This window comes from Orcinus orca, chromosome 4 (genome assembly GCF_937001465.1).
Source record: "Orcinus orca chromosome 4, mOrcOrc1.1, whole genome shotgun sequence".
Lineage (NCBI taxonomy): Eukaryota > Metazoa > Chordata > Mammalia > Artiodactyla > Delphinidae > Orcinus > Orcinus orca.
In genome coordinates, this window is record NC_064562.1 from 49,496,143 (window position 1) to 49,521,437 (window position 25,295).

Genomic DNA, 25,295 nt, shown 5'->3' on the forward strand with positions numbered 1-25,295 from the left:
CCTGCCGATGCAGGGGACGCGAGTTCGTGCCCTGGTCCGGGAAGATCCCACATGCCGCGGAGCGGCTGGGCCCGTGAGCCATGGCCGCTGAGCCTGCGCGTCTGGAACCTGTGCTCCGCAACGGGAGAGGCCACAACAGTGAGAGGCCCATGTACCGCAAAAAAAAAAAAAAAAAAAAAAGATACTGGAAACCCTGAAAACCTGGGGGTTTTCCAGTTGGGGACAACTAGCTGTGTGGCAGTGGGAAGGAGGAGGTATGTGTAGGCTGAGAAGTCAGCCTTTTGTAGCCTCTGACTTTCAACTTAAGGGGCCAAGTTGGTGATCTCAACTCTGAAGTCATCCCTTTGCAAATTCCCCATAGAGAGGGGAGAATCATGTATCGCAGGTGCCATTTACCTGCATGAAGACAGAAAAAGAAGGTTTTTGGTTGTTCTCTTTAGTATTTCCTCTATCTCTTCAGTATTCCAGTGATGAAAATGAGACATGACCACAGATAAAACAATACTGAAGGGGAAAATAAACCAGAAAAATTGGTATATGCCCTTTTTGAGACTCATCTAGCCTGCAGGTGAAGGCTCAGACCCCTTTGAGGCTCATCAGCCTTGGCACGTAAGGCCTTCCATGCTGCCATTTTCTTGGTTCCAAGGACACGGCAAGAAGGAAGGGAGGAACTTCTTAGGGCCCAAGACAGAGTCCTAACCCTGTTTGCAATGATAAACTTGCAGTGTGCAAGTTTATCATTTTTTATCATGGAAAAATGACTCTCGCTGGGGAGCAGAGAGTCAGTTTCAGGTCACCTGTCTCAACATCTTGACAAAGGGCCGTGACCCTATAATTCCTGCAGCCCAAGGACTTGGGGATTTCTGCAGAATCATTAGTTAATTTAGCTTTGCCTCCATGTAATTAATCACCTAGGCAAGGTAGGAACCTGCTTTTGGAGACTGTATTTTATTTACCAAGCTTGAATTTCTCCCAGACTCAGGATCCCAAGGTTTTAGAGTTAAAAACTTTGGAAAGAAAATAATTTCCAAACTTTGATGCCAGTTAGGGGAAGAAGGCAACCTCCAGGTCTTAATCCCCCACCTCAGGTGCAAGTGGAGCCTCGGCAAAATCCCGTAAGCTCAGCTTTTGTATCCTCCCTCCTCCATGATTTATTTTCTCCCAGCTAGAAATCTCTAGTTGTATGCACTCTTCAACGCTTATCTTTGGATTTTCCAAGTTTCATGAAAGTGCTACTATTTCCAATGTGAACATAGTTACTTTTCTCTTTCACACTTTTTGGATTATCCTTTTCTGTATTGTGTTATAGGCAGGTGCTAAAATGGGTCTTGATTACCTAATCTTTACAGTAATAATCCTCTTGGGAGTCTTGAAGTGTTGTCACAAACATTTTATTTTTTCAAGTTAACAAAACACAAAGTCTAGAAGAGTCAAACTCTTGCTGGTAACCACACTGAGAATTAGGGACCCAACTGTAATAAGAGCAGCCAATGTTTATTTAGTGCTATGTAAGGGACTCTTTATAGACTTGTCTCATTTAATTCTAAAAAGAATCCTATAAGGCAATTATAGTACGATTATTACCCTCATTTTACAGATGAGGAAAATGTGACACTCAGTGATGAATAAACTTGCCAGGTCATCCACCTAGTAAATGGCATTGGTGAGATCTGAACCAGGCAGTCTGATGCCAAAGTTCATACTACAAGTAACATGCTTACCCTCCTAGAGCCTGGCTTTGAAATGACGCCATAATTTCACCAAACAGAAATATGGCAAAGTGTTTTTGATGGCCCACTTCATGGACTTTGAGATTTTATGACTTTAATCTAAGTTCACCTTAAATTTTGAGCCTGTGTTCTATCCCTGAAGGCCTGTGGGTCTGATGATAAAAGCAAGATACTGTTAAATAAAACTCTGTCTCTTACTGGCCGATATTTTTCTTTCCCAGGACCAGAGAACAAGGCATACCGAGGACAATATCAACTTAGTATCCATTATGTGTTCTCCTCATGCAATACTCCTGACTCAACCCACTTCAGGGGGGGAGTTCTAGAACCTTTTCTGAGGAAGTCAATGGGTTAGTGCTGATCTGTTCTCACTTTCCTGTTATTATTTTGAACAAAAAGACATGCTCTTCTGAGTCAGAAGATTACAGTAAGTTCAGTCTGGATATGGAATCGGGAATATTCCAACCAGTTTTCCCAGTGAGCCAACAAGCCATAGATTCATTTATGATATCAGCAGCTGTGCTTACAAGCTAAATTCCACTTTCTCAGTGAAGTGTTTCCAAAATCACTTTAGTCATATGTGACTAGTGAAAATATTTGAAGCAGAAAAAAAGAAAGTGTTCCATGGAGACAAAGTCTCTAAATGTAATGAAAGGTGAGACAAAGTATGTGATGGAGTTGCATTGCTACTAGATAACAATACCAATGGTAACTAGCTGATTTTATTACCTTGCCATATATTTTTCAAAGGATATTTTGGAAATATTTTAAAACCAGATTAAGATTTAGGCAGTAAAAGTAAACCAAAGGAGAACTAAAAGTAGTAGAGACAAGAATTTAGAATATTTTTTTTACCTGAAATATTATCTGACAGTTGGAGCTCCTTACGGGAGTTTACTTGCTGTAAGCAAGCTTAGAGGTTTAGCTTAAGTTTAAAGAATTGGGCACAAAAGAAAAAATGTGAGTGAGGATTTATAATCCATACTCTTGTCAGCCTTGCAGTCCATGTGGACCAAAGATAGGAGCCAGCATGATGGGAAAAGAGAGATGTGGTGGGATTATGGGAGCTTTGACATGAGAATGAGAGTGAAGAGAAGTGGGTGAATTTGGGACCTACTAAGAGTTCAAACCGACAGTTCTCGGTGATGGAAAGAACACAGAGAAGGAAGGAGGGTTGGACTAAAAGATGTTGGTACCATTCACTGTTAGAGGCCAGGTCTGGGCATGTCATGATTTAATATTTGTAAAACTGAGTCTAGGATAGATACAATATTTTTTAGGATTATTGCTTTCTGATATATTTTGGGCAATCTGGAAGAATCTGATCAATAAATGTTTAACGCTCTTTTACGTTTTTTTGTTAAATCCTCATTTCCCCCTTTAATATATTTTGAATAGATCATCGAAATATAATGGTCATTAACTTACTATTGTATTACTTACAATACATATATTTTTTTTTACTCCTAAAATCTTTCTAGGTATACTTTAAAAATGATTCTTCCCCCTTTTCTAGGAGTTAATTCATTTTTCAAATCTATATTTATCCTAAGAGTTGGTCTGGAATAAGGAGGTGTTTTGACAGCTGAAAGTCCCTTGCAGGTACGGATGCAGAGAGGATTAGATATCTGTGCCTGCCTGGTGTCATTTCTTTCAGGGTATTTATTAGCACAGTTTGTACTGAATAAATCTGGAGTCAGACTAGCAAATTAAAGTTCAAAGGCCTTCACCCATTTTCACAATTAAGAGTCCTTCTCTTTGTAATGGAAAGCATAGGACAGCATAAGACCAGGGGCCACTTGGATTTTATAGACAAAAGAGAATACCCAGTCTGCAACAAGCCGAGTGACTACAATTTTAAAGTTTGCATATGTAGGAATCGGGGACGATTCGAGTATCACTTGGTGTGCAGTATCAGTTTATCCCTTAAGCGTTCACACAGCACCATTCAGTGCAGTTCAGGATGTCGCAAACATACTGTAGTCACGGCTTCCACCCTTGAAGAGCGCTGATTTAATAACCCAGACGATATTTAACACATCACATCTCTCTCTCTTTTCCTTTAAAAGCAAAACAAAAACTGAAAAACGAAAATGAAAACTCATTTCTTCTGCACAGCCGCTTTTGGATGGCTGCGGCTACCACCTGCTTCTCCTCCCATCGGGAAGCTCCACCCCTCAGGCCCAGCTGGCAGCCCTGGGCGTTGGACAACATCCCATGTGGCTCATGTCCACAGCAGGTCTGGAGGCCGTAGGTCCTTCCCAACTTTTCATTCCTACGAATTCAGCTAGGATGGGTTCAGTGGAAGGAAGACCTGACTTCGGGTCACTCAGGAGAACTGAATTTGAATCCTAGCCTGGTCACTCAAGTGAGGACTTAAGTCACTAAACCTCTCTGTGCCTGTTTTGTCACCTACAGCAGAGATACACCATCCAGTTCACCTCGCTGGAATGTTCTGAAGATTAGATGGAGGGCTACCTGTGCCAGTCACGAGCCCAGTTCTTAGAACACGTATATTCTCAGTAAGCCTCGTATGAACGTGAATCTCATTCCTTCTGCCTTGGATAATTCTAATAAACAATTTTTGTGGTATGATAAGCCAACAACAACAACAACAAAACCCCTGGAAGATTGTCTCTCTTGTGTTCAGTTTATAATGAAGAGAGCTTAAACTCAGAGTAGCTAAATGACATGGTCTGTCAGTGACAATGGCCAACCGGAAACCAGGTATAAACCGGTCTACGTGTCACCAGTCCTGAACTCCCTACAGTTTACGTACATGGATTCCTGCCAGTTGAATATTCTTAAGTATAATTCTGAACATGTTCTGCCTCTGATCAAAAGCCTTTGGTGACTATCAATGGCTTGTCAAGTAAAGTAAGTTGCCTCATCCTGTTACTCAGGGTCCTCTAACACTTGTCCTGAAATCTTCCTTCCGGCTTCTTCTGCAATGTCTTCCTCCACACATCCTGGGATCCACAGGCTACTTGTCATGCTGGGTACACGCGACACTGTAAACTCCACAAGGCTGGCGACTGTCTCATTCATGGCCAAATCTTCACTGTCTAGCCAGATGCCTGACTCACAGTGAGAGCTCAGTAAGAGTTCGTTGAAGATGATGGGCAGACTTCATTATGATAAACACAGTAACAATGCTAATAGCAATCACAATAGCAAAATAATAACAATAATGATGCTGCTGTTGACAGTGATAAATAATAGTAAAATAACGAGCACAGACATCAACAGAGTCATAGCTCAACAGTCACTATGCTGTACATAGACCCTCGCCAGGTCTCTCTGGTGAGGGTGTGGTGAGTAGTGAGATCAGTTACAGGGGTATTTAGTTTCTTATCTCCATTAAACTTTTTAATAACCCCATCATTTGGAGACTACCCTTATCCCATTTTATTGGTGAGAAGACCAAGGCTCAGAGAGATTAAATAGCTTCCCTGGTACTGGCTGATTGCCTCTTTCATACATTTATCCAACAAGTGTCATTTCAAGTCTACCATGTGTCAGGCTCTGTCTCAGGGGTTGGGAATGTAACCTACATCCTCCCGTTTGTGAGCAACATCCTTGCTTTCGTGGAGCTGACAGTCTAGTGGCAGAAAGCAGACACCTACTCACCAAATAAATGAGACGATGTCAGCAAGTGGTAAGTGATTAAAAGGAAAGTAAAGCAGGATGAAGGGATCCATGGCGATGCGATTACTGTTTCAGAGAGGGGTATGAGGAAAGGCTCCTGAGGAGATGACAGCTGCACAAAGTCCTTCCTGATGACAAGGAGCGAGCCACTGAAGACCCAGCAGGAAAATGTTTCAGGCAGAGGGAATGGTAAGTGCAAAGGCCCTGGGGCAAGAGTGTCTGCGGTCTGTTCAAGAAGCCGTAAGATTGCAGTGTGTTTGCTGGTGAAAGTGGAAGCAGGTGAGAGCATTGAGGCAGGGCGGGTTCCGAGTGTGCTGAGCACTGCAGGCATGACACAGACTTCAGCTCTTACTCTGATTCAGAAGGGCAAGCGAATGGAGTGTTAGAGCTGAGGAGGGACAGGATCTGTCCTGGGTTTTGAAAAGGGTCGCTCCGGCAAGGGTGTGGTGAGTAGTGAGATCAGTTACAGGGGTATTAAAGTCCCACACGTGAGAGAGGACCGAGGGGTGAGAGGAAACTGGGTTCTGAGGGACCAGATGCAGCGTATGTGAGAGATGAAAGAAGTCTAGGATTATCCCACAGTTTCTGAGGGAGGACTGGACGGAGGGGTGAGGAAATCAGTAATTCATCTGATCCGTATGACATCTGAAATGCCTAAGAGCCACCCAAGTGGAGACCATGAGTTAGCTGACAGCTGGGTGTTGACATGTCTTTAGTTCAATGAAACAAAACAGGGACAGAATTTTACATCTCCGGGCTATCAGCATGTGGATGGCATTTTTTTTTTTTAATTTATTTTGTATTTTTTTTTACATCTTTATTGGAGTATAACTGCTTTGAAATGGTGTGTTAGTTTCTGCTTTATAACAAAGTGAATCAGTTATACATATGTTCCCATATCCCCTCCCTCTTGCGTCTCCCTCCCTCCCACCCTCCCTAACCCACCCCTCTAGGTGGTCACAAAGTACCGAGCTGATCTCCCTGTGCTATGCGGCTGCTTCCCACTAGCTATCTATTTTACGTTTGGTTTAAGTCACGAGATGTGATGAGGTCATCTCAGGAGTGAGTGTGGGGAGAAGAGGAGAGCGTGCGTGTGGAGAGCTGGGGGAGAGGAAGACAGTGTTGGCCCTGGGGTGCTCCAGTGTAGGAAGGTGAGGGGGTGAAGTAAGGCGACAGACACGGAGAAGGAGCAGTGTGACGAACCAAGAGAGACTGTCCTGGAGGTCAAGTGGAAACAGTGCTTCAAAATGAGGGCAGTGACCATCCGTGTCAAATGCTGCTGTTAGGTCGGGTATGCCAGGACTAAGAATTAACCCTCAGAGCTGGCAGTGTGGAGGGTACCAGATACCCCGACCAGAGCAATTTCCGTGCTTGCAACTGCCGGCTGGATTCTGCACCCAGGTATGTGCAGCACACAGGTGCCTGAATCTCCCCTGCCCTGTCTTCTCCTCGGGCTGCAATTCCCTTCATCTCCTACAACTCAGTTCATGTGCTCCCTCTATCATGAAACCTTCCCTAATCCCGCCAGTCAAATCTAACTCCCATAACATTTACCTTGTTTTTGAATTATTTATTGGTGACTATGTCTGGATACTTGTTGAATGGACAAGTCCTTGGATTATAGAAATATGCTATGTGAACTCATACAGAAGAAGACAACATGCTCAACAAAAGTGCAGTATGATTACTGCCACTATGAAGGCAGCACAAGAGTCTCTAAAACAAAAACATCTGCAGATAGTCACCTGTGAGCACAGTGTCACAGGGTACTGCCTAGTCTGCTGGGCTGATGGTGGAGCAGTGCGGCAATGCTGGAGCTTAAAGAAGACCCAGTGGTGGTTTAAAGGATTTGGGCTCTGGGCCCAGCTTTACCACTGGGCGGTGTAACCTTGGGTGAGTCACTCCAAACTTCTGGGACGCAGTTTCTTCACCCTTGAAATGAATCGCTTGTATCACATCTGCTCAAAGATCCTCCCACCCACCCTGGTTCATTCTCAGATCAGAAACTGAGTGGTGTTAAGAGTTACTTGTGTCCTTTCTTTTTACTCAAACTGTAACATCTCAGAGGACAGGTCTTACGCTTATTAATACTTCTTTGCATCAAGCACCAGGTCCTGGTGGCCGCACAATAAATATTCTTCGATTTAATAGATCATAAGGGATGAATCCCCTTGGGTCTATGAAATGTACACTGGCCATGTTCAGTGATCTCCCTCTGACCTGTCACACCTTCCTCTCAAGTCAATCAATCTTTCCTTCATTCATTTACCCTGGAGTTCTTACTGGGGGCCATATTCCCTAGAACTATAAAGTTCTGGTCCATGACCCAGCTCTGTCACTAATTTTGTGTCTCTTAGCCCTGCTGGCTTTGAGTTGAGGAAATCAAGACACATGGTCGAAAACACAAGCCAGAACAGTGGAACAGGGCTGTCTTGGATAATCTAGCCCATGAAACTGAGGGACTTGGAAAAAGTAGTAGGTTACGCCACATTAGGGAGTGTCTTGCATGCCAAGCTCAGAATTTGCGCTCAGTATATTGATCCACCATGTCTACGGTATCCTGGAGGGGGCAGAGGGTGGAGGAAGGGAAACCAGTGAGAAAACTGAGAAAGCAGTGCAGGTGGTGGGTGAGGTCTGAACGAGGAAAGGGAAGAGATGGGGCCACTGCCTCAAGCCTGTTCTTGGATGGCACCTTTGTTAGGGACAGACCTGAGGACCCTAAGTCAACGCCCACTCTCCTCCAGGTACCGAGTCCATTCTTGAGATATTCCCTGCATGCTGGCAGCATGGAAAGTATCAGACAGAAAGTGGGGATGTGGCAGAAAGTAAAGACAGAAAGCACACATCTAAACACAGCGTGCTGAGCACTGGCCGGAGGTACAAACAGGGCGCTAATGGGGACGGGGCTACGCAGAGGAAGCTATGTTTCGACTGCGAGTGCCGGATTCCCTCCTTTTGCCTCTGCAGATCCACTCTCCACCTTTCTCCACTTTGCTCTCTGACTTGCCCTCCAGGAGGCTGAACTGTATGCACCACAATGGGCTTCCTTGACCTTGGCTTCTGGCTGCATATCAGAGTAGGGGGGGAGAGGGGGGGCAGAGTATAGATTCCCTTCACTCCCAGAGGTTAACCTTGAGTTAGTTGTGCCCCTCCCCCAAGAGTCCCGACTCCTCCCAGGGTGGTCTATTCTACAAGACCCTCCTTCTGGGTTCTGGTTACTATTCTCTCCTCCTAGGTCTGACTCATGACAGCTCTGCAATTATGATGCCCTGTGGTTTTCTTATGCACCACCAGCTGTACCTTTGTAATTCATTCCTTTAGCCCAGTTTGATTGCATCTCTCTCTCTTGTTGGGACTCTCACTGATACACACTGGGCCTTTGAAATAAGAATTTGCAATTCTTTGGGACCTTATCCCTTAGTAAACTGTGAGCTCTTCCATGAGGAGTTATGTCTTGTTAATCTGAGCTCTGTTTCTCCCCACCTCCACTGTGTACCAGAGTTTCCATTCGTAATGGTTGTTTATCAATTATTTGTTAAAAGATGTTAATTTCTCCTCGGTCACAGCCATTTCTTTGACCTCAGCTGGTGCTGTGTGGCTCAGTCCCAAATACTCCCCTCTGAGTCCGTGGCCCCTGGCAAGATGACTCAGGCCAGGGCCTAACGCTCCATTTTCCCCTTCATCTGCTGGCTGCTCTCACCTCACTGTTTCTTAATCAAGAGGCCAAATGTTCCTACTAAGGCCTTTTCCTGCCCAATGCCCTGAAGTTTCCAGACTTCACCTCAATGTCAGATGCATGTGACCTCAGAAAAGACCCTAAATCTCTCTCTATCATAATTTCCAAGACCGCAAAATCAAGATAAAAATAATACTAACTTTACAGGGCTGCTGGGAGAATAAAAACAAACGTGACATTCCACAAAAGTTGTTGTCTTTCCCATGAAATATATCAGTGACTCTGAAGAATAAGCACATTCTCTCCACCCCCCCCCGCCCTACTTTCTTTGACTGTTTCCATGAGGTAAACACTGCATTAATACATCGAGCAAAATCATAATAACAACTGATATTTCCTGAGTACTTACTCTCTGCCGGGAACTATTCTAGGCACTTTATATGTCATTTCATTTCATCTCCACAAGAACCATGTAGGATACAGCTTTCTTTATCCCTATTTTACAGATGAGGAAAAATAAGGGCACCCTGATGAAGTAATTTGCCCAAGGTCAGGAGCCAGAACTGAAACCTAGGAAGCTCAACCCAAAGCCTTTGCTTAACCAGTCTCATTGGTTTACATAGATGAAGACGTACGTGAAGACAAATTATAAAGATTGGCCACAATTAATGAACTATCATGGGGAAATTATTAAGAGACTAAAAGTGAAGTTTGCACTTGTGGAAATTCTTAGGAATTATAATTCAGCTAGGTGTTGCACTCCAACATTCAAACTTAATCCGTTGTGTTTGGTCAACTGAACGGCATTCTTAGCACCTCAGTGTCATCAAGGCCACGTGTTCTAGCCAGAGACTCACCTGAACTTAGCGCATGCTCCACTTCCTGCATGATCACCCCGGGGGGGGCAGTGGTGGTCTCCGTGTCTATCAGCATACAGGTCACTCTGGGGGGCACAGTTGCTTGGGCCGTGGTCTCGGTGGGCACTGGCTCGGCGGGGGCATGTGAAGTGGCTACGTGGCCAGAGATGTGCTCCTCCGCTGGGGGCTCTGATGTGGTTAGAGCTCCTGTGGGCTTGGTGCTGGCCTCAGCGGAGTTACGGTTGGTGCTCACAGGGGCAGAGGGAACCTCCTCTGGTGGTGAGGTTGATGGGGGTGAAAATGATGAGGCTGGCGCTTGAGGGGAGGTGAGTGCGGGAGACTCAACGGGGGGCTGCGACCCTGTAGCTGCCACCCCGGCCTCGGGAGTGTCTGAAGTGTGTTCCTCGAGCGTGGGTGTTAAGTGGACCCCACCGCTTGTTGGTGAGGCGTCTGTGTCTGTGCCCTCCCAGTTGGAGGCTGGGCTGGTGGGTTCCTCTTCTCTGGGCTCTGTGGAGACGTTCTTGGCGGATGGAGATGTCCGGGCCGATGCTGTATCTGGGAGGACCGAGCTGCTGGGTGTTCCACCGGTAGGGGAGGCGGGAGGGCTTTGCGGAGAGAAGGCCGTTGGTGGGCTGCTCTTTGCCGGAAGAGAAACAGGCGAGAGGGCTGATCCAGACGCGCTCTGTAGCCTCAGTCCTGTAGAAGAGCCAGTACAAAGGTGGTTAATGTGTGAAAACCTGCGCGGCGAGGCCGTTTTACAGTATTTTCACGTCTTTCTCATTTTACACTGTGCCTCTGTAACTGTGAAGGTGACTTTAAAAATAGTTTCTTCCCGCTGTTGCTCTCTCCTCCCTTGGTGACTATCAGTAGGAACCAGCCTGAAGGCTCTGCAGGAGCAATTAGTGGATCGGTCAACACAAGTCCAGCCAGTACACAGCATGAACTAACCTTGTCTTCTGCTTGCTGAAAGCCAGGCCCTTAAAAACCGAGACACTCTGCGGAATTGATTTTATGAGAATTGGTCTGGACAGTCGAGGGAGCTGTTGCACAATGCTTGCGGGGATGCCCAGCCCGTGTGATGGGTGTGGGGAAAAGGCATGGTTGGTGAGTGCAAAGCCAACCACTCACTGATTGGCTCGTCCCTGTCAGAGGAGCTCATTGATTGGCTGTTCCCTGCCGTAGGCGCTCACTGATTGGCTGCTCCCTGTTAGGGTTGTGAGCTCCGCAACCTTGTACAGGGATGCAAGGGTTATGGGCTTGTCCACCGGGGTGAATAAAGCTGTGAGCACATTTCCTGTGGAGGAGTAAAGGGGGAGGTCCCAGATTAAAAGCTGACAGGAAGAAAGAATCTGAAGTTTGGAAATATTTTCTTAGACTCGAACCTAGTTCTCCCAAATTCTAGCCTGGTGTCTTTACCATCATGTCATTTCGCCAAATATTCTCTTTCATATTTTGTAAAATTTAGAGTTAGTTTCCTTTCTTCATTCCTCCCTACCTCCATTTACCCATTCAGTTTCATTCATTCATTCATTCATTTATTCATTCAAGTATTTAATAGATGGCTTCTATGTACTAGCACTCTGCTAGACCCTGAGTTTATGATTTCATTTTTTATGTAACACATCTCTTGATTGCCTCTCCACACCCCTTACCATTCCCCAACTAGCTTTTCCTCTAGTCATTTCCATCTCAGTGGATGGCAAGACCTATCAGTTACTCAGTTGAAAACCCAGATATCATCCTTAATGCATCTCTTTCCCTCACTGCCCCTCCTCCATCCAATCCATCAGCAAATCATGATGACTCTACCTTAAAAAGATATCCCGATCCAATCTCTGCTCATCACCTCCCTTATTATCTCAACATCACCTGAGCCACCAGTCACTTGTCTAGACAACTGCCACAGTCTGTTTTTTTTTTTTTTGCGGTACGCAAGCCTCTCACTGTTGTGGCCTCTCCCGTTGCGGAGCACAGGCTCCGGACGCGCAGGCTCAGCGGCCATGGCTCACGGGCCCAGCCGCTCCGCGGCATGCGAGATATTCTCGGACCGGGGCACGAACCCGTGTCCCCCGCATCGGCAGGCGGACTCTCAACCACTGCGCCACCAGGGAAGCCCTACCACAGTCTCTTAATTGGTCTTCTAGCTTCCAGATTTCTTCCTTTCAGTCTACTTTTCACATGGCAGCCAGTATAATATTTTAAAGTGGCAAATCAGATTAACTGACCAAAACCTTCCCAAGGTTGTGCTTAGAACAAAATCCAAAACTACTCCCCTATGTCATCATCCCATGTTCTCATCATCATTCTAGTTGATCTCTACTCAAATGTCAGCTCCTCCTCAGAGGAGCCTTCCCCAGACAGTCCTAACCAAAGTCATTCCTACTCCTTCCCCTTGCTTATTTTTTAAAAGATTTTTTGATTGTTAAAATATACATAACATTTTAACCATTTTTAAGTGTACAGTGCATTGGCCCTAAGTACCTTTTCACTATTGTTCAACCGTCACCACCATCCATCTCCAGAACTTTTTCATCTTCCCAAACTGAAATCCTGTACCCATTAAACAATAACTCTCTATTCTTCCCTTTCCCCAGCTCCTGGAAACCACTATTCTACTTTCTATCTCTACGAATATGACTGCTTTAGGTACCTCATATAAATAGAATCGTACGATGTTTGTCCTTTTGTTTCTGACCTATTTCACTTATTAGCAAAATATTGTCAAGGTTCATCCATGTTACAGCACATAGCCAGAATTTCCTTGCTTTCTAAGGCGAAATAATATTCCGTTGTATGTATACACCACATTTTGTTTATCCATTCATCCACTGATGGCCACTTGGGTTTCTTCCATCTTTTGCCTATTGTGAATTATGCTGCTCTGAATATGTGTACACAAATATCTGTCTGAGACCATGCTTTCAATTGTTTGGGGTCTATATACTCAAAAGTGGAATTGGTGGTTCATATGGTAATTTTACGTTTAATTTTTTGAGGAACTGTCACACCCTTTGCTCATTTTTATTTTTCATAAAATAAATAAAATAAAATAGTTTCTTCTTGAAACTACATATTATTTATTTGCCTAATTTACCTCTCTTCTACCAGAATGTAAGCTCCATGAGGGCACAGGGACCTGGTCTTATTTATTGCTGTTTCCTCCAAGCCTAGAAGAGTGCCTAGGTCATCATAATTGCTCAATAAGTACTTGAGGAAAGGAGGAAGGAAGGGGGGAAGGAAGGAAGGAAGAGAGGGAGGGAGGGAGGAAGGAAGGAGAGAGGAAAGGAGAGAGTAAGGGAGATAAGGAGGGAGGTAAAGAGGGAGCGTGGAAAAATGAATTAACTTAGGAACTTTATTTAAAACAATACCCCAGTATTTCTCTACTCCCTTCAACACATCACTTAGTATGGCCACATCCATCATAGCTGCCTGGGGGCTGGCTGCCTACCTGGTGTTATTTGAAGGCAGGAAACTTGCTTACAATGTCAACCTCTGTCCTTCCACCACAACATACACTGATGCCTGATGTCTTGTTAGGTCTTCAACTATTTAACTCTCCAAACTCTGAGGAGATTTCCTTGGGGGTAGCATATAGGTAACAGCCAAACATGATCAAGATTCATAAGGGAAAAAAAAATGGGCCAGATTTTCGCACAGAGGAAGGGAGAAAAGAGGAATGCAGAGGGATGTAAGCATTTGGGATAAGATCTGCTCACTTCTTCATTCATCTGCATGACAGACTCAGTAGCTGATGGAAAATTGTGCTATAGAATTTAACCTGAAAACAGAGTTTTCTCAATATTTAACTGAATTTAACACTTGGATGGTTATCAAAATGATTGGTTTAATTTTTTTTTCTGAGAGGAAGTTACATTTTAATCAGTAAGTATCACGACAGAGGGACTTTTGTTAGCTAATTCATGGTATCTGTGTATAAAGTGACAGTTTCCATCCATCTATGGGATCCTGAAAAGTTCTCTGTGTACTGACTGTATTTTCCAGTGGCTTATCATTTTAGCGATGTTGCGTGTTCATTTCTGATGGGCTTTCACCTGACCCCTGCCAAGCTGATTGGTTTAATTTTATTTAAAGGTGTTGGTCAAGACCGTAAACTACAGGAAAGTTACTCTCCTAGTAAACTGGGGGCACACCTCCCAAATTAAGCCACATAATAGTCCATGTTTCTGTGGTTGACTTTTGGGAGCTGTGACGTGTCAACAATTTCAGGATGAATATAGGTCAAGAGGTCTTTGAAATATGGACAAAACAACAGTTGGAACAAATATTATGAAAATATCAAATCTTCATATGTGACCTTAGAGCATACTGGCTTTGCATCCTGGTAGCTCTCATAGCTCATTAAAGATTCTGAGGCCAAAAAAAAAGAGACAATGTTTAACTACTGTTTCTATATCATATAATAGGTGGGCAGATGGAGGTAGAGCCTTAGTCTGGCAGCTGAGTCAGAGTCTTTGGAATTCTGGGATGAATGAAGAATGAGTCATATGCAAAGGAGCAAGACTTCATTCATTCATTCAAGCTTTTATTGAGTAACTTCTATGTCCATGGCCTTACCCTCAAAGAGTTCACTATCTAACAGAACAGAAAGGACACACAACTTTCTGTAATATGATGTGATAAGCATCTTATGGAATTACAAGCAAGTTGCACTGGGAGCCCCAAGGAAAGATGAATAAATATTGTATGGGGACTGTGGAATGCAAAAATATACAAAGTCATTTTCAAATGACATTTAGAAAAGTCACAGAAGAGATGACATTTGAGTTGGTTCTGAAAGGATGAGACTACACAAGATGCCATTAAAGTGTATGATATTCAGGGCGACACCTGCATTGTCATTTCCAGTGGAGCTAAAAGCTGTACTATGGAAATCGTTATAGTGCTGAAAATGACATGCTGCAAGAATTAGTTTTGTGGCTGGAGACATCCATTTTCTTGTTTAATTCTGACTCATATACTTTTATAACTCCTACCCTTCCTGCTTCCAAAGAGGACTGAGGTGGTCATTCCCGTGGCTACCTATTTAGTACTTATTTAAAGTACTTTGCAGTCTCGTTCAGATAATTCCGACTCCTAACAAACAGCAATGCATAGAAATTGTGGGACAACGCTGCTCATCTTCACTTGGACAAGGCATTAAAAGCCTCTGCTTTGCCTGTTCGATGATACATTCCATATTGCTCTGAGTACATGAGGGTTGGTCTTCATGAAGATATCCAAGGCTCAGGCGCCATGAAGATATCCAAGGCTCAGGCACCATGACTTTCATCATGAAGATATCCAAGGCTTAGGCACCATGAAGATATCATCCAAGGCTCAGGCACCATGACTTTCATCACGAAGATATCCAAGGCTCAGGCGCCATGAAGATATCCAAGGCTCAGGTGCCATGACTTTCATCATGAAGATATCCAAGGCTCAGGTGCCATGACTTTCATCATGAAGACATCCAAGGCTCAGGTGCCATGACTTTCATCATGAAGATATCCAAGGCTCAGGTGCCATGACTTTCATCATGAAGATATCCAAGGCTCAGGCGCCATGACTTTCATCATGAAGATATCCAAGGCTCAGGTGCCATGACTATCCTAGAGAATGCGTGCTGTCCTAGTTGGCTCAGGCTGCCAGAAAAAAGTACCATAGACTAGGTGGCTTTAACAATAGAAATTTGCTTCTCACAGTTTGGAGGCTGAGAAGTCTGATGTGGGCCAATTCAGGTTCTTGTGAGAGCTCTCTGTTCCTGCCTTGTAAGTGGCAACCTTCTAGCTGTGACCTCACATGGCCTTTCCTTGGTATGTACTTGGGGGAGGGGGTGGTGAAGAAAGCCCTCTGGTGTCTCTTCTAATAAGAACACTAATCTCATGATGTGGGCCCTGCCCTCATCTAACCCTAATTACTTCCCAAAAGCCCCATCTCCAAATGCCATCCCATTGGTTTCAACATTGAGAATCACTGAGATAGCCTGAGGAAATATCATTTATGCTTTATCATAGGTAGGACCCGTGTTTCCACAGGACTACAAAATTGATTAACTCAAACAGCTAAGGATATATCCCAGGATTTCAAAAAATTTTTTAGAGCTAGAGAGGGTCTAAGTGATGCATGATTACAGCCCCTCATTTGATAAATGAGGGAACAGACACAGGGAGGGGAAGTGATGTAATTGACCTTACACATCTAAGAGAAGAAGTTGGGCAGTGTTGCCTGGAAAGAATCATGTAGAGACAGGGTCAGAATTAGAATTCCCCACCAGCACACTGTGCCCAGCCTCGAAAAGGCCGGTAGAACGTACTTTAGCAACCACCATTACAGAATAAGCAAGGAGGAGCCCACGTGAGACTGCACAGCTAAAGAAGTTAAAATAATGTACCAACAAGGACCTACTGTATAGCACAGGGAACTATACTCAACATTTTGTAATAACCTATAAGGGAAACGCATCTGAAAAAGAATAGGCATATGTATAACTGAATCACTTAGCTGTACACCTGAAACTAACACAATATTGTAAATCAACTATACTTCCAAAAAGTCATTAAAAGTAAACAAAACCAGCCCCCCCCAAATAATGTAGTGCCCCATACACCTTCCCACCCAAAGTAGAGCTACTTTCTGAAGAAAAGAATTAGTTCTAATATTTCCTTGAGAAAATGGCAGAGTAAATAGAGTAAAGAAATTGAACCCATTAACCGCTAAATTAGAGGTGACTTTACCAGACATGGTGTCCGTGCCCAGGCAGTGACAGGCTCACGTGCCTGAAATGGAGTGACTCAAAGAAGGAAATCTCTCAGACTTGGCCCAAATGAGAGATCTAGGGGTATAAGGGCCAACTTAATCTGAAATTCCTCCTTGTAAATTTACAAATGGAAGTCTTTCCTGAAGTTTGGTCAAATTAAAGCTTTTATGTTGTAAGCATAGCTGCCAGATTGTTGCTCAGAAGAAAAGCAGATTCTTAGGTGGATAGAAAACTATTTGTTTCCATGTGTACTATCCTTTGATATGTGAAAAAAAACAGGTCTGGCTTGAGCCTGGGTTTCTTGCCTTGCTAGGAAGAGAGATTTGGGGGCTGATGGCTGGGACAGGTAGGCGAGTTCTCCCAGTGCTGAGGGGAGTTACAGGATATTCCAGGGTGGAGAGTCTGCATTCTGTAGATGTGCTCTTGCCTCCTGCCCAACTGGGTGTCAGGAAGATAGGTCTGCAACGTTGGCAGCCGCTGGATAATGAGTGCCCTGAACTGCCACTTCTTCCTGGGTTTTGTGAGCAGCAAACTGGGTCAGTGCCAGAGTCCCAGATGGCCTGATTACCTGTGTTGCTCACCTGTTCTCTCCCCCTAATCCCCCACAGCATGTCCTCTCCTGCCCTTGGCTTGTCAAGTGCCTGAGAAAACATGTGACAAAGCTTTGGCAAATTCGGTGAAATTCAATCAAAACACAGTCAAGTGCTCTCCTGGGCGGCCAAGTCAGCCCGAGTGGTGCCTTGGCCTGCGGTCTCGGGGGATCACGCCAGGCCTGCCTTGCAGAGGCCCGACAGCTGCTGAAGGTCTGCACGCTAAGGAACTGCTAACGGTCAAGGCCAACTGGACCATGTCACTCCCCTTTGAGGGTGGAGGGCAGGAAAGGAAGCCTGCACAGAGGATACAACTTCACATCCCCACTGAGGCCTAGAAGGCTCTTTGTGACCAAGCCCAGTGTTGCCTCTTCAGCCTTGCTCCCCACCAGATCCCAGAACAAACCAGCTTTTTTTTTTTTTTTTTTTTTTTTTTGCGGTACGCGGGCCTCTCACTGTCGTGGCCTCTCCCGTTGCGGAGCACAGGCTCCGGACGCGCAGGCTCAGCGGCCATGGCTCATGGGCCCAGCCGCTCCGCGGCATGTGGGATCTTCCCGGACTGGGGCACGAATTCGCGTCCCCTGCATCGGCAGGCGGACTCTCAACCACTGCGCCACCAGGGAAGCCCCAAACCAGCTTTCTATTGTACTCTAGTCCTTCTGCCTCAACGGCTCTCCCTCTTACGCCTGCCTGAGTTACTCCTCTTCATCCTTTAGTGTTAGCTTAAGGGCCTTTGCTGATTCTTTTGCTAAATCCACCCCCCTCCTCCAGCCTCAACCCTTTATGTGCTCAGAGCACCTTGTATCTTAACTTCATAGCACTGAAACTGGCACGTAGCTAGGTAATCACTTATGGGAAGCTTTGTTTAATGCATGCCTCCCCCTTTAGACTCTAAGATTCACATGGAGCGGGGACTGTAGTGGATTTGCTCACCACATATCCTCATTGTCTGATTCACAGTAGGAATGCAAATATATACCTATATATGAATGAGAGAATGAGCTGAGGACTCTATGAAGGACACTGTGCTGACCACTTTCTATGCATCATCTCTTCAATAGTAATATCCATTGTTATCTTGGTTTCACAGATGACAAAACAGAGGATCAGAAAAGTTAAGCAACCTCCCTAAGGTCACACAGCTAGTACATGGCACAGCCGAAGCTTGAACCTGAAACTGTTGGGCTCCAGGCCAACCTTATAACCATCCCACTGTATTGTACTGGGAAATGCAAGGGTGTTTTTGAAGTCTGGGCCTCATGTTTGTAAGGTAATCAAGCACCAGTTTTCCTCTGTCTCCCATAATACATTCTCTAGTGTGGGCCAATAGAGTGGGCTTTAAAAAAATTACCCGACCCTGTGAACGCTTTCATTCCCTTTTATCCTGCTGCAGGCTCCATAATGGATGGCCTCAGGATAAATTCCGTACTCCTTGGTTCAGCACATAACACCTTTTATGATTTCCCAACCCCACCCTTCACAAGCCTTGCGATTCAGCGTGCATTCCTGAACTAGCTGCTGCCCCCCTCCCTGCATTTGCATCTGCTGTTTCTCCCACCCTGGCTCCCCTCTCCCCAGCCCAGTTCTGAGAACTCTGGAGCCTCACGTCCTCTGTGAAGATTCACCAACTTGAAAGAGCCCTTCTTCTCTGTGTGGCCACAGCACTAATCGTAACACACGTTATCCTGAGCCATTTCTCCCCATGCTCGTCTCCTATCAGGCTGGGAGCCCTAATAACAGGGACAGCAGCTTATTGTTTGTGTCTTAGTGCCTGGCCCAGAGAAAGTGCTCCATAAATATTCATTCAGTAAAAACATGGATTTTTCTACCTTTTGGAAAACAAATAGTCTCTGGCTTATATGCTGGGCCATGATGGCAGAAATGTATCTTCCCTTTGATATGTCTGTACGTTCCATAAAAACTACCAGCTAATAGGATATTTTGGACCAGTCTCTAAACATACTTTTGCGATTTTTGCTCACTTGTTTCCACTTTGGAAACTGCAGGGATGTCTTCTCTCTGTGCATGATATAGACCAGAGTCACCAGCTATTGAAATGCTGGCCATCAGTCGGCCTAAACACAGGCGGGCCTTACCATCCCTGCACTGAATGGACTAAACTTCAGCAAGTTTTTAAGAGAGGGAGAGAGTACAAAATAATCTTAAAATGATATGTATACTTGAACATAAACGCTAGGTCTTAATGTTGTTTAGGTTGAGTGAAGCCGCTGTTTGGGACCCTCACACTTAACCAAAATTCCCCATGTTGCGTCTGGTTGGGCTGCTAAGGGCACTCCAGAAGGTTCATCTAACATCTGCAAACCCATTACTAATCAGAGTCTGGTCCAACCATATGGCATTTGAAAGCCCTCATAGGTCTAGACAGAATGTGCATGCCCCAAAGCCATCAAACTGTGTTTAAGAAGACACTTGTTCAAAGCAGAAGAGCCATATCCTCCTGAGTGTTTTGTTGATGGAAATGAGATCTAATTCTAGTCCGAAAAGAGGAAAAGACCTTCTGTTTTCCAGCCATCGAATCAGAACGGGCAGAACTGGCGTATGGCTCAATTTCTCTATGGGTGAAATCAGGACTCATGATATCATCAGGCTCCCTGTGGAGGCTGTGAGTGCTAATGAGAAAATAACGTTTGTGAAGAATGTCGTGCTTCCTGGGGAAAGGAAATAACACCATTTTCTTTCTTTTCGCCAGAAGCAGCATCTGTCTTTGTCAGTCAGATGCCCCCCCAAGACTCATTATCTTTAAGTTGGAGGCTGACTGTGGTGGCCGGCCTCAGGGGGAGGCTTTGCTGAGCAAGGATGCCAGCAGATACCCGAAATTCTGGAGGAACCACATTGGGGCTTCTCTGGGTGGGGCAGCGAAGAGAAAGAGGACGTAGGGAGGGTGAGTACCTTCTCTTCGGCGCTTTGCGGTTAAGGTAGATATGGGCGTAAGCCATGGGTAGTGAGATGGGAGAAGAAGATGACCTAACGCCTCCTTCAGGTGGCAGGGGATCTTCTGAGCCAGTGTTAGGTTTTGCAGTGGGCCCAGTCCCAACGTGTATGGGGTCCAGGGCAAGAGTGTACACAAAGGCCCACAATGAGGATGTGTAACTGTTACAGATTCACAGCCTGTGCTCCATCTAGAGCCCTGCAGCCTTCGGAAGAGGGGGATCCCTCTGGTGACTGGAGACTAAGGGGATCAGGGAAGTGCTGGGGCAGCGTGGGCCAAAGCCGGGCCTGGGACCACCTGAACCCAGGATGGAGACTGATCCGGTTGAAAAGGAAAAAAAGGCTTTGTGTTCGGGTGTCATAAAATGCAGCAGTCTCGGGGCTTCCCTGGTGGCGCAGTGGTTGAGAGTCCGCCTGCCGATGCAGGGGACACGGGTTCGTGCCCCGGTCCGGGAAGATCCCACATGCCGCGGAGCGGCTGGGCCCGTGAGCCATGGCCGCTGAGCCTGTGCGTCCGGAACCTGTGCTCCGCAACGGGAGAGGCCACAACAGTGAGAGGCCCACGTACCGCAAAGATTAAAAAAAAAAAATGCAGCAGTCTCTTGCCTCGTCGAAGGTCACACCCCTTCCTTCCACTCCACCTCCCACAGGCCCAAATCACAATCAAGTCATTTCTTATACCCTGCAGCCCTGGAAAGTACCAGAACTTAAGAAAGTCCATAGTATCGGTCTGCTTTGACTCTGAACCGTTTCCTTCAGAGGATCTTTTTGAAGCTTAGAATTGCCCAAAGGGCTGAGGCAGCCTTGATGCCTTCTCAGCCCCATTGCCTTGTCAGCCTAAATGCCCTTGTCCATTTCTTGCCTCACTTTGTCTCCAGCTCAGTGGGTGTACCGTCCATGCCTTTTTGTTCCACGAAGAGCCAGAGCTCTTTAGGTGGTCAGCTCCATGGAAATCTGCCTTTGGCAGGACAGTTCTTGGGGGCATTCCCAGGCTGATGCATCCTGGCATTCTGACTGGTGAATCTGTAGGCAATTTGACTACTAACAGGATAACGCCCATGAAATGCAGAGAGATGTTGTATTCCTGTTTGCCTCACCACCAAAGTCCACCACTGATCACCTAGGGGTCAGACAAGAGGGCAGGGATGGCTCCAGTGCAAACACATCTCCAAGACTGGGAATATGACACAGAGATTTCCTGTGCTGCAGGAGAGGGCCGCGGGGGCTTTCTGAGAGAAGAGGAATGACCCATGATATTGGTGGGCCTCCTTTCCCTTCCTGCCAACATTTTCTTCTGAGGGTTTTCTGCAAAGGTGTCAGTCAGTATGAATGGTTATGGTTACGCTTCCTAGTTTCTTTTTAAAATTTTTGTGTCCTTTTAAGATAGAAGAATAACTTACATACAATAAAATGCATACATCTTACGTGCACAAATCCATGAATTTTTACACGTGTACATACCTGCATAACCACGACTCAGATCAAGATATAGGACTTTTGGGATTGACATGTATACACTGATGTGTATCAAATGGGTGACTAATAAGAACCTGCTGTATAAAAAAATAAAGGAAAAAAAAAGATATAGAACTTTTCCAGCACCCCGGAAAGTTCCCTCGTACCTTCTCACAGACATAATCCTCTGAAGGAGACTCATTCTGACTTTCATCACTACAGATTAGCTTTGCCTGTTTTTTGAACTTCAAATCAATGGAGTCATATGGTGTGTACTCTTTCATGTCTGAATTATGAGACTCACTGTGAGACTCTCTTATGTTGTTGTATATTTTAATAACGCATCATTTCTCATTGCTGGAGAGCATTCAATTGCATGGATATACCACAATTTATTAACCCATTTTACCAATGGTGCACAGGTAGGCTTTTTCCACTTTAGGGTTATTATAAATGAAACTGCTTGCTTCATAGCTTCTTAGTTAACACTTTTCCAATGCTTATTAAAAGCCAAATCCTGTAATACTTTTCAAGTATTAGGTCACTTAATCTTTACAATAAACCTAGGGTAATTATTATTATTATCCCCATTTGACAAGTGAGCAAACTGAGGCAGAACGAGGTTAAATAACTTCCCAGGATATATAACTAGAAAGTAGTACAACTTGGATTCAAACTCTAGAAGGTAGTCTATCTCAATAACCTGTCTTCTTAACCATCTTGCTAGATAGCTGCCTGTTACTGTTAAAGCTATTGGCCAGACCACTTATTTGCTGCATGACCTTGGGCAAGTCTCTTAATTATTATCTCCTCGTTGGTCAACTTAGGATAACAACAGTACTTCCATTCATAGAGTTATTGAGAGGATTAAATAAATAATCCATATAAGGCAGAAACTGTTGCTTGACTAACCCAATAGCCATTCCCTATCCCCTCTTGCCAGTCTACCTACAGAAGCTATAAAAGATAAATGCTCCTTTTCTAGCCTCCTTTGCACTTAGAGGTGTCTATGTGCCCCAGTTCTGCAAAATGAGGTTGATGAGATATAGGCTAAGGGGTTTCTGGAAAAATTTTGCTTCCATATAAAAACAATATATAAGGAAGAGAAATTCTCTTAGTGCCTACTTGTCCCTCCTCCTTCCTACCTTTAATGTAGATGTGATGTCTGGCACAGTGGCAGCCATCTCGTGAAGCTAAGGATGAAAGTCAACCCACTAGGGATGATGGAAGTGAAAGAGAGAAAGAACCTTTCTCCTTGATGATACTGTTGATCTTGCCAAGCCAGGACTAGAATGCCTGACTTCAGACTTCCTATTAAAGCAACAACAAATGCCTTTGGGGATTAAGGTATTGTTCAGGTTTTCCATTACTTGCAGTATAGATGACAGACCATGTAGAATGCTTATCACAATGCCTGGCACAAAGTAAGAGCTCAAAAAATACTAGGCTATTATGTGGATCTCTGTCTAATTGGAACCTGGGCCCAAATGCCTTCACCTTCTTTAATTTGTTAATGATTTGCAAAAGGCACTTTTCAGGCATCATTAAAGAGGAACTATTCCTCCTCCTGGCGTCAGCTGTGAGCCTCCAGGATGGAGCGCTCCCCACATCCTTCGACAAAGCCACAGGCAGCTGGACCTGTCAGTGTTCCTGGCGGTATATTCTCTAGGCTGATGTCCACGAAAGCTGAGCCTCCTCCCACACCCACAGAATGCATCAGAAAGGAAAAAAAAAAAAAACACCACACAGCTAAATAGGATTTGTATTTCTCCACCTTATTAAAAAAATGTTCAGAAGCATCGTGGGGCAGTTTTCACCACAAGTCTTGTTAAGAACATGCGTGGGGCTAGGTGGCTGCAGCAGGCTGAGGAAAGAGAGCAAAGAGCCCTCAACAACCATCAGGGACCAGGGCCTTGGTACTGTTAGACAAGCTGGCCTGCCTTGGTCAGAGCCATGAGGTGTAAGTCATGAGACACACTCACTAGAATGGCATCCGACCCTCGTTTTTAAACTTTACGCATCACTTAGCAGTTTACTTTTAAAATATTTGATTAGACTTTTGTTTGTCTAGATCCAGTTCAACAAATACGTACTGAGTGCCCGCTCTGACCAAGGCACCCAGGTGTCTAAGTGATTATGGAGGAAGGCAGACTAGAAGAGAGAGAAATTTGTTTTATATTTCACATAGCCTTTCCGTGGACAGCTGCAATTGGACTCTGTTTTCCCCTCGTGTAAGCTGATGCTTAGGGCCTTTTGCACCTGACCTTTCCAGATAAAGACTTCTGATATTGGCACTGTCGTGTTCCTCCTCTACCACCTCTTCTCCACGCAGGTTGTCTGTTTTGTCAAGTATGCTGAAAGGCCAGTGCTGTGGTCTGAATGTTTATGTCTCCCGCCTAACTTCATATGTTGAAATCCTAATGCCCAGTGTGTTGGTATTAGGAGGTGAGGCCTTTGGGAGGTGCTTACCTCATAAGTGTGGAGTCCCCAGGAATGGGATTAGTGGCCTTATGAAAGAGACCCCACAGGACTCCTAGCCTCTTCTACCATGTGAGGACACAGAGAGAGGCTGTCGGCTAGGAAACAGGAAGAGGGCCTTCTCTGGAATGCGACCATGCTGGTGCCTTGGTTTTTGGACTTCAAGCCTCCAGAACTGTGAAAAGTAAATTTCTGTTGTTTATGGGCCACCCAGTTTGTGGAATTTTGTTACAGCAGCCCCAATGGACTAAAGACAGAAGGGAATAAACAATTAGGTGAAAGGGATTAGTAGGCTATTAAGTAAGACTCTAAAGTAAGATACTCATTAATTATCATTTCTTCCCTTTAATCCTCTTTCTGCTTTTTAAGCTATCTCCTAAACAACAACAACTACACTAAAATTGTAAGTTTACAAACTCATGTGTCAGGGCAAAATTCCTAGAATCTGAAGATTATTGTCCCCTAAGACATGGAAATGAGAATGAAGTTGTTACTCGCTTGAGTCAAGTTCTAGGCTGGAAGTGCAGAGGTAGAATCTGCAGCCCTGAAGCTACCTGGTTTTGTGGGTGTCAAGGCCTTCGTTCCTTGGACAAGCTGCTTCTCTTTAAGACTCAGTTTCCCTGATTATTAACCCACTTCCCCATAAGGGACCCTCAATGCTGTGCTTGGCCTCCCTGCCGAGAGGGGTCATTTTCAGAACTAGAACTGGGTGGAAGATGACAGCTGTGGATGGAACCATGCACAGCAAGACCCGACTCATCACCAGAGACTCCAGGAGGGACCTTGTGTTTTACTGTCTCCCGGAATGTGGTCCAAGTCCTGATATGCGGTCAAAGATAGATGGACCATCCCTGGAGACTGGGAACCAGGTGCCCATTTGTTCCCGAATAAAGAGAAGTGGCCAGGAGAACAGGAATCAGTCATTAGGAAGTTCCAGGTACACGTGCAAGCTAAGAGCTCACACGAAGATAGGAAGAGCACAAGCTAAGGGCAGACAAATCTTGTCTCCAGTTTATGTGTGATAAGGGTAATCTATTAACTTTGCCGGAGTGAATTTTCTCTGCAGAAATGTTCCTTATAATGAACAGAATCCATTGAAATCAATATGAGGAACCATGCTTTATGTAAGAGATGTTGTGGGTAATGAATTTTAAT

General features: G+C 44.9%; 1 protein-coding gene across 1 annotated transcript in view; it reads right to left on the bottom strand.

The window, feature by feature from the left end:
• Window positions 1-25,295, bottom strand: part of PARM1 (prostate androgen-regulated mucin-like protein 1) — a 100,815-nt gene that overhangs the window by 25,368 nt on the left and 50,152 nt on the right. Inside the window, exon 2 of the mRNA XM_033406524.2 lies at window positions 9,912-10,607. Coding sequence (XP_033262415.1) covers window positions 9,912-10,607 — 696 coding nt within the window. The remainder of the gene's footprint in view (window positions 1-9,911; window positions 10,608-25,295) is intronic.